The 9,944-nt window shown below is 36.5% G+C and overlaps 1 protein-coding gene across 1 annotated transcript in view; it reads left to right on the top strand.

The window, feature by feature from the left end:
- The window catches only part of LOC107570827 (ephrin type-A receptor 3-like), a 96,337-nt gene that overhangs the window by 41,376 nt on the left and 45,017 nt on the right, over positions 1–9,944 (top strand). The window contains exons 3-5 of the mRNA XM_016257098.1: positions 3,108–3,263; positions 6,413–6,748; positions 9,175–9,287. Coding sequence (XP_016112584.1) covers positions 3,108–3,263; positions 6,413–6,748; positions 9,175–9,287 — 605 coding nt within the window. The remainder of the gene's footprint in view (positions 1–3,107; positions 3,264–6,412; positions 6,749–9,174; positions 9,288–9,944) is intronic.

Genomic DNA, 9,944 nt, shown 5'->3' with positions numbered 1-9,944 from the left:
TAGTTTTATATTACATCCCTACTGTGTTATTCCTATGTATGTCTACACTATCATGTATGTCTGCACTATGTTTGTACTTTCTTCTACACTGGAAGCTCCTGTCGTCAAGTCAAATTCCTTGTGTGTGTAAACATACTTGGTAATAAAGCTCTTCTTATTCTGATTCTGATAATCATGACATGACACATGTCATGAATATGAAGGAGGTTTTATGCACGTTTATGACAACTGTCATTTAGTGTCATTCGCTCAGTTATGTAATTTTTTATGCAAATATGACATTATTTGACCTAACCCTACCCCTACCCTTATCCCTAACCATAGCCCATAACAAAGACATCTCAAACAATGTCATCTTTGCATTAAAAATTACATAACTGAGCGAATGACACTTAATGACAGTTGTCATAAACATGCATAAAAAAACCTTCATATTCATGACATGTGTCATGTCATGATTATGTAGGTGTCATGTCATGATTATGAAGGTGTCATGCCAGTCTTATGCACACCCCTTCAAGTAAAGTGTAACCCAAAATCTTAATCAATCATAATTCAGTTTACCGGTGAAATTATTTCTCTCTGGTTACATATGTCGGACTTCTCCAATAATTTAATTAGCATAAACCCCACCCCTTTCTTAAAAAGGACTATAAACTTCTATGTAGACCTGTCTCCATCCAATCAACAACTGATGGACTGAACCAAGACCCCATCTTACATTTTTTGGTAACACTATTTTGATAGTCCACTTTAGACATTCTGCTAACTTTAAGTAACTTTGCAAATACATATCAACTACCAGTCATTAGAATATTAATAGACTGTCTGCTTAATATCTGCTAACACTTTATTTTGATGGTTCCACAACAGACATTCTCCTGACTATGAGTATAACTTTGCAAGTATGTCAGCTTATTCTACTAACCATAACCCTAACCTAACAGTCTACTAATACTCTAATGAGAGTTAGTTGACATGTAGTTGCAAAGTTACAAAGTTATAGTTAGTTGAATGTCTAAAGTGGACCATCGAAATAAAGTGTAACCCATTTTTTTCTTTTTCAGTAATCCATTTCACAATATATAAATCTGTTGGTATGTCAGTTTAATTAAAATTTTGATTGTTAAACTAGCAGTCAAGCTACCGTTTTAATATAAGTAGGTAGCTACATTATTACTTTTGCTAATAAAATGTAGCTAAATACATTGACGTTTATGGGGGCAATATATGTTTTTAAATATACTGTATAACTGGTTTTATTATTTTGTATTGTGTAATCAGAGCATGGCACAATAATAATAAGGAAGAAAAATGAACTTGTTATCCCTTTGAATTAAGTAAGCCATTACACTTAGATATGCATCACAATACAGAAAAAAAGATTATCACAATTTCCATTTCATGCCAACCTTAAAGTCACTTTTTAAAATAATGTTTATATATTTATACTGGGAAAACAACACAAATGAAATATGACTCCCATGATAAATCAAAGAAACACTGGATGCTTATGAAAGTTACACATTGCATTTATATTAATTGTTTTTAGAGGGAAAAAAAAGACAGCTGCAAATGAGGTGGAGATTGGATCTTGACGTTGCAGGGTTAGCATGCAGCTCTCTGCTGGGTGTGGATTTATGGGCGAGCAGAGGAGCTCCAGACCTTGATTAAATCCATGACCTTCACCACTCACACAGGCAATCAAGGCGAGGATAAATTCATCATTGCATTGATCCATCAATTGAATTGCGTTTCCGACACTAGCAATGGCTTGACCTCGGCGGCCAGCAGGATTGTCTAATTTGCTCACGGTGCAGATTGCTAACACTCTCGCATTAACTGCGCCGTGAATTTACGTCTCTACCCCTGAGACACGCCATCATGAACCACCTCCCTCCCACCAACATCCCCTCAACGAGTGCCAAGCAGCAAAGCAATCAAATAAATATGCCCTTTCCAATTCATTAACATTCACACGGCCTCCGAATTTACATGCATTAGAATATGCAGAAGCCCTGTGTGGTGTTTTTTATTGGTGCCTTGAGCTAGAGTGATGCTAAAGTCGTACTTGCCATCTTCATCTACTCCTCTATGCACTCCTTCTCTCAGGCCTGTGTTTGTGAAGACACTTTGCATTTGTAAATGGGTAAATGGCTGAATTCCTCCACGTATTTCTCGCGGTTCCTAAGAGGGGCCAAGAAATTGGGTCATCTATTGGGGCTTTGAGGCAAACAAATGAATGTGAGAGGCAGATGCGAAAAAGATGGGAAAGAGAAAGAGAGATAGTTAGAAAAGAGAAAGTGAGATAGCTGTTTTCCCTTTCAGAAATGTCCACATTTGGAGAGGAGAGTCAGGTTGCCGGTGTCTGGTTTGTAAACATATTCGTGGTGTAATCTGAGGCAGGGAAATGTTGGAATTTGAATCCAGGTTTCAAGGATGTGTTTTGGTTTTGCAAAGTCCTTTAGGGACGCTCTGCTACAAGAAACTATTTGTAATTCCGGCACTCGGGCTCGTTTTTCTCCACTGGTTATTTAAGTCCGTGTTGACTGACCCATTTTTACAGAACACGGGATGCTGTAACAACTCTGAAAAGGAAAAAGGAATGTGTATTTACAGCTGAAGCGTGTACTTTCTGAGCCTTTAAAAATAAATAAATAACAAAAATAATGACTGTTTATAAACAGGTTACTCAAATAACTAACAAACAGTTAGTCATGTCCCAAACTCATCCTATTCGCTTCTGATGACAGCTGGTTTTACATGTTTTTCTGTTGGCCAAGCTGTTCATTTATATTCTATATTCTATATTCTACAGATATTCTTTAAAAACTGGTCTACTTTAAGCTGGTATGACTTGTTTTGTTTTGTTTTTGTTGTGGTTTAATTTAGTTTAGTTTTTTTGTTTTTGTTTTTGTTTTGTTTCACTTTGTTTAGTTTCTTTTCATTTAGTTCCATTTACTTTTGTTTTGTTTTTTTCATGAAAAAGTTTTTTTCAGAACTTTTGTTTTGTTTTCTCTTTTCATTGTATGTTTTGTTTTGTTTTCCAGGAGTGCTCTGTGAAGCTTTATGTCTAACATTTCAGTCTTCATGTTTCTGTTTTGCAGCCTGCGGGCCGGGTACCTACAAGGCCTCTTCCATGGACGCCTACTGCACCAAGTGTCCTCCTAACAGTTTCTCCCATCAGGAGAAAGCCTCCGAGTGCTCCTGCGAGAAGGGATTTTACAGAGCTGACATGGACCCGCGGTCAATGGCCTGTACCCGTGAGTGATCCAGCACTACACCAATAAATCAATGTTAGATAGATTATGCATGAATGTTGATGTGCAGAGAGATCAATGGATGGATTAACTGATGGAAAGAGGGATGAATGGATAGGTGGAGGTAATTAGGAATGCATAAATGTACATTATAAGTGTATGGATAAGTAGTGGGTGGCTGGATTGGTGGATGGGTAGATGAATGGATGAACTGATGGAAAGAGGAATAAATAGATGCATAGATGAATAAAATGATGGAAAGTTGGTTAAATGGATAGTTCTAATTATGCATGGATGGACAGATGGATGGACAGACGGCAGATGCATGAAAAAACGGATGGATGGAGGACAGATTGTTAATAAGAGAAAGCTGGAGGCTGTTTTCCTTATTTATTCTTATAGACTGGGCTCAGTACATTTTCACCTCCATCACTGTCTCATCATCATACATCACGTCAGATTGGACGTTTAGCGCTGTGTTTACAAGGCTGGTGAGGTCACCTTATATAGACCAGAATAGTGAGTCATTGCCTATATATATATGTGTATGTGTGTGAGTGAGAGAAGGGTGGAGTAATGAAAGAGAGAAAAGAAAGAAATGAATAAGAAAGAAAGAACCCAATACAACAGATTCTAATTAAAGGACTCATTCATCTGATAAGGCAAATCATGCGTGCAGCTAAACATATGGATGTACTTAATGACCTTCAGTTGTAGTACATCATGCACGCACTTACACACAAACTCACCTACCACCCCAAACACACACACACACACGCACTCTGCTTGCAGTGAAATTAGACCGTTTATACTGTATATGAAAATCATGTGCCGGCAAATAAAAATGATGTGCTAATGTGATTACTTAGAAACCAGCTGTAAATCACACACATGCATGTGTCAACAACATCACATTCAGTTTATGTGCATGTCTTAACTTTTACACCTCAAACGAGACTATGCATTTTTCATGCCAACTTTGGAAATTTAATTCACATCTTAGTGTTTCCATCCAGCATTTTTTTATGCAGTATCCCAAAATGTTTGGAAAATCGGTTTGAAAACAGCCATTATGCTATTATGCTCATCAAGGTTGCATTTATTTGATCAAAAATACAATATAAACGGTAATATTGTTGAATAATATTCAAATTTAAAGTAGCAGTTCTCTATTTTAACATATTTTAAAATGTAATTTATTAACTGAATTTTTAGAAGCCATTACTCCAGTCTTCAGAAATCCTTCTAATATGCTGATTTGGTGCTCAAGACACATTTCTTATCAATGGTTAAAACAGTTGTGCTGTGAATATTTTTGTGCAAACTGGGATATATTGTTTTAGGGTTCTTTGATGAACAGAAATTTCAAAAGAATAGCATGAAATGGAAATAGGTATATTTTAATGCATCCTTGCTAAACAAAATGATTCATTTCTTTGTTTAAAATCATATACTTCACTTTTAAATAACGGAAAATAAATATGTTCTAATCATTGTTCTAAATTTGTTTGTACACAATTTGATCAGACCCTTTTTTGACCCTTAAAAGAACACACTCTCTTTAATCTCAGTGGCTGGAATGATCTTTAGGTTGTGCAACATATAGACTTCTTCATCCACAGGTGACCACAAACACACACTTGTCTGTGTCCCGGAGGAACCTTCCCTTTCCACCAGCAGCTAGTAGCTCTGGTGAAATGTCATCACCACAGACATTTAAACTCCTCCACCCTGATCCCCCGTTTCCTCTGCTTCATTTGCTCTCTCTATCATGAAGCTCTCTCGCAGACTTTTCAAACCCTTTGAGCAGTGAAAGCAACCATCACTCTCTAGGAAAAGAGATGAGTGTGTTTGATTACTTTGGCTTTGCAAAACAATTTGTGTCCATGTGGAATATGTGCATGGGCTGATCTTCCTATCTTATTATCTTTCCTTTGGGCTGTATTTTCCTGTTTTCATCTTGCACACTCATATGGGAACTTATTTCAATGAGCAGACACCCTGCTGAATGGAGTAGTGTTAAAAAACCTTTACTGTAGTTGTGCATAGTTGCAGGTTTTAACAGACTATTAAAGAAAAGTCCCCATGGCAGCACTATCCATCCCACAACCTGTTCAGACCTCTCATTATCATGCCCTCGTTCGAATGAATGTTACCCTTAATGCACTGCATCAAGGCAATATGGGAAGCATTTAGTGTTAAAGTTCCAGCTAAACAGCACAGGAAAACCTCCAGGTTTTATGAGCATTGTTTGCTATATTTTACATTGACATTAAGATATACATTTTACATCACATGGTCACCCAAAAGGAACCCCTTTAAGTATTTATTACTATTAGATAAATATAATTATATTATAATAATTATAATCTTATTTGTGAATGTAGGTTTAAGTTCATGGGGATTTATGTCAATTTCTATGGGGAAATTGAATAATTTTTATATTAATTAAACAATAATAATTGATGTAATTGATTCATTAGAATACATACAACAATATGTAATACATTTAATAAATCATATTTAATATAAATATTAATGCACATGATTGTTTGAGAGTTTAAGGATTTATCTGTCAGTTTTTATTTATTTGAGTGATATTAACTGAATGATACTAATTAATTTTATGTTTTACATTTTTCCTTTTTATTTATTATAATAGCTGTAAAAAATATTTAAATATAAAATATATATGCACAAATAATATGTAAAAAAAATTGTAGAGATTTCTATATTAATTTCTTTGGAAAAATTGAATGGGATTTTTACATCTGGATCTCAGCTGTTGTTCTATATAAGAAAACTGACTTAAAAATTAATAAATGAATCTGTGCATGTATTTGCCAAAGATGTGTGATCAATCAATTTAAGATATGAAACAAACACTGGACTAAATATTGTGATAGTCTGAATCATAATTACCAAGTGAATACACCAAAAAGCTACGAAATGTTTTTTTTCCTCCTTTAAAATGTAATAAACCTATGATTTATTTAAATCTTTATTTAAACATACCTTTTTTGGGTCACAAACCACCAGCCGAAAACTACCGGTACAGATTCATACAGCACAAACACAAACTACATTTACAAACAAACTGAGCAAATTAAAAGCACACTCTTTCTGTATTTTCTCTCTTTTTTTGCTCCCAGAACCTCCATCTGCAGCCGAGAACCCCATCTCCACCCTCAACGACACCTCTGTGACTTTAGAGTGGAGTCCTCCCAGAGACAGCGGCGGCCGAGGGGACGTCACCTACAACGTCCACTGCAGGAAGTGCGCCAATGACGGCAAGACATGCAGCCCCTGCAGCAACAGCGTCCACTTTGTACCTAGACAGTTTGGTCTCTCAATCCCTAAAGTGTTGATCACAGACCTGCTGTCCAACACCAACTACACCTTCAGCATAGAGGCGGTGAACGGAGTGTCCGATCTGAGCCCGACCCCTAAACAACAAGTCACTGTCAACATCACCACCAGTCAGACAGGTACATTGTGTCTTTTCTTCCATGATAATGTTTAAATGTTGCTTGGTATATATTTTTGTTGCATTGTGCCCGCAGTGAAATCTGATGGTTTAAAACCTAACATCATCTGACTGGATCTGACTGAAATTTTGTCACTTCATGCAGCATTTTGCTAGACTGATAAATTATTCAGTGTTCAAATGTTGCATCGTGTTGGACCTGGTTTGGACGCAATGTTACACTTTGAATGCCAAAGCCGGCACAACGCTACCTGTTGATAAACTGGAAACCAGCATGCCTGAGGTAATTGTTTTTCTGTGAAGAGGTCCTCTTTAGATTTCCATAAACATAACACACTCCAAATTATTTTGCAGTCAATGTTGGTGTGTCTCTGTTTCATGAGAGGTAAATAATGTCTATCTTTTCAGTTTTTCTCCCTTTCTTATTCAAAATGTTATACATCCCAAACCTTTACTCTTGACAGTGAAGGTTATCTTTTTTATTCAATGAGATCTCTCAAAAGCCTCCAGTGTTTGACAGCCCTTGAGTTTAGTGTGTGTTTGCGTTTGTGACCTGGTCTTTGTGATGCAGCGTATTGTGAATTTTCCCCAGCGATGTTGCTCAGCTCAAGGTCCCAGCATTCGATATCGGACAAAGTAGAGGCTCGGTACAGCCAGAGGGTTGTTGTTCTACCAGATTGGCATTTGCAGATTCCCATCTCTCTCTCTCTCACACACACAACCTCTGTGGAAGTTCATAAGTTCATAGTAATCCAAATGCTCTAAATAATACATGTCATCGAATATGTTATCTAAAGTCAGGACTCATGTGAAAATGTGCTGAAGGCACAACTGCCCTCACAACTTCCTGTCTCACACCTCTGATGGGCTGACAAGGGTCATCATCAGCGCAGGTGTGTTCTCATTAAATGTGTGTTTGTGAATGTGTACATCGTGGTATTGGGCCTTGTGTAAGGCTCCGTCTGAGGTATTAAATATGTATGAAGGTGTTCGGGCTGTAGAGGGAAGCTCTTGAGCAGAACGGGCACATGCTGAGAGAGAAGCGCTTAATGTCAGAACAGGGTCAAAGATCCCAATGATTTATACATTCAGCCACGTCAAAGCATGAACCAACATGAATCTGAATATTATATAGTTTAGAGCAATTTAGGAATGAATGCTTCTCATAAAATGCACATTTAATGGCACACTCTTCAGAATAAAACTTCCACAAAACGTTTTTTGTTTCAGCCTGATGCAATGGGAGATGCATTTTAATTTATTTAATTTATTTAGTTTATTTATTTCATAATTTGTTACTTTCTAGTTCTTTAGACAGCTAAGTAGTTTATATGTACTAGTGTTTTAAAACACAGCAAGCAAAAGCAAATCAAGAACCAAATTAATAATCAATTTAAGAATCAAAGTAATAATTTTCTTTCTTTCTTTGCATTTATGTTTTTAATGAATGAATGAATGAATTTATTTTTATGAAGATCAATAAAATCATAAATTCTAGGCCATCAGATTTTGCATTATTAATTTTTTATTTAATTATTACATATTTGTTATATATATATGATATATTATATTATATACAACTATATTAAGTAAGATATTTTGGAAATCAAAAGTAGATACAGTATTGTTTAACGTTTTAAGTGGTAGAAAATACAGTAAAACAGTAATATTGTGAAATATTGTTACAGTTTGACAGCTGTTTTCTATTTTAATGTATTATGAAATTTCTTTACTTCAGTCTCACGTTACTACAGCTATCATTCTAATATGCTGATTTAGTGCTTAAGAAACATTTCTCCTCATTATCAATGTAGAAAACAGTTGTGCTGCTTAATATTTTGGTGAGAACTGTGATTCTTTAAATAGAAATATAGTCTTCAAGGAGTTTCCGTATTTGCATGTGTGTGTGTGTGTGTGTGTGTGCATGTCTGGTGTAATTTTGAAGGCTGTTCACAGATCTCAGAGCACAGAAGAGGTGAAGGACACCAGGTGAATTTACCTCCAACCATCTGACCAAATATCAGACCCGCTGTCGCTACTGCCATCTCCCTCCCTCCCCCTTCTCATTCTCTTTCCGTGTCTGTCCTGCTGTAGTGAGAGAGATGAAGGGACAGCCGAGAGAGACAGAGAAGGTGTTAGACTGTGTTTCAGGAGTGCAATTACCTGCTGTTGTGTGGCCCCCCTTTGTCTGTCTTTAGACAAAGGTTTCACTTCTGTGTCTGTGTGTAAAGCACTCTCAAGTCTGTAAGGGATTGTAAGCTGGCTTTATTTTGTATCAATAGAGGTGTAACTGGAATAAAACCATGTGGGTCAAGAAGCTGCGATTGAACTGAGGTGGTCTTGAATACGTATAGATATAATCTTACCATTTTGTATGCAAAAATGAGAATTCTCTCTCATTGTGGCTCTGTCTCACTCTGTTTGCAGTGAATGTGATCCTGAAGGAGAGAAAGAGTAAAGACAGTATCACACTGGCCTGGCAGGGACCCGACAGACCAAACGGAGTCATTGTGGAATATGAAGTCATCTACTATGAGAAGGTACATCTCCTCTCCTCTCTTCTTATTCTCTCCTGTTTTATTTCCATCTGCATTACTCTAACAAGCAGAGTTATCATCCTCGCACACAGATTACAAACATGCTTCTTTGACCTCCATTAAAAGCTGTAACGATTGCAGTTGTCCAGGCAGCCCTGGCATGTGTAATTGAGGGCTGAAGCATCATCATGCCTTTGGGAATGAAAGCAATCAGTAGACACTGTACGCCACAGCTGGCTGCTCTCACATATACGCATAGCTCTTTAATTATAACGGGAGAATGAAACCAGGGTTGACGTCACTGATCAAAGAGAATACCTTCACTGAAACACAAGTGTATACACAGACTCTCAAACACATCCAGACTAAAGGAGAACGTGCAAACACACAGTTGTTAATAAGTAATGAAATCAAGTCTGTGTGGCTTAAAGATATAGTCCATACAGAAATTAATGTCCAGTATTTTTGTTTAGTTTTGTTTAGAACCTGTTGTACACATTGAACAGGCTGAATAATATCCAACATTTAAAAGTTTTATTTTATTTTATTGAACATGTTGTACACATTGAATGGGCTGAACTCTTTGTATTTACTCTATTCTGAACTCTATTTGTTTATTTATTTTTTATTGACATCTCAGATCAGAAAAAAATTTGTTTG

The sequence above is a fragment of the Sinocyclocheilus grahami genome, unplaced genomic scaffold (genome assembly GCF_001515645.1).
Source record: "Sinocyclocheilus grahami isolate Dianchi unplaced genomic scaffold, SAMN03320097.WGS_v1.1 scaffold1510.1, whole genome shotgun sequence".
NCBI lineage: Eukaryota > Metazoa > Chordata > Actinopteri > Cypriniformes > Cyprinidae > Sinocyclocheilus > Sinocyclocheilus grahami.
The sequence above is the reverse complement of the archived record's forward strand: the minus strand, read 5'-3'. Positions and strand labels throughout refer to the sequence as shown.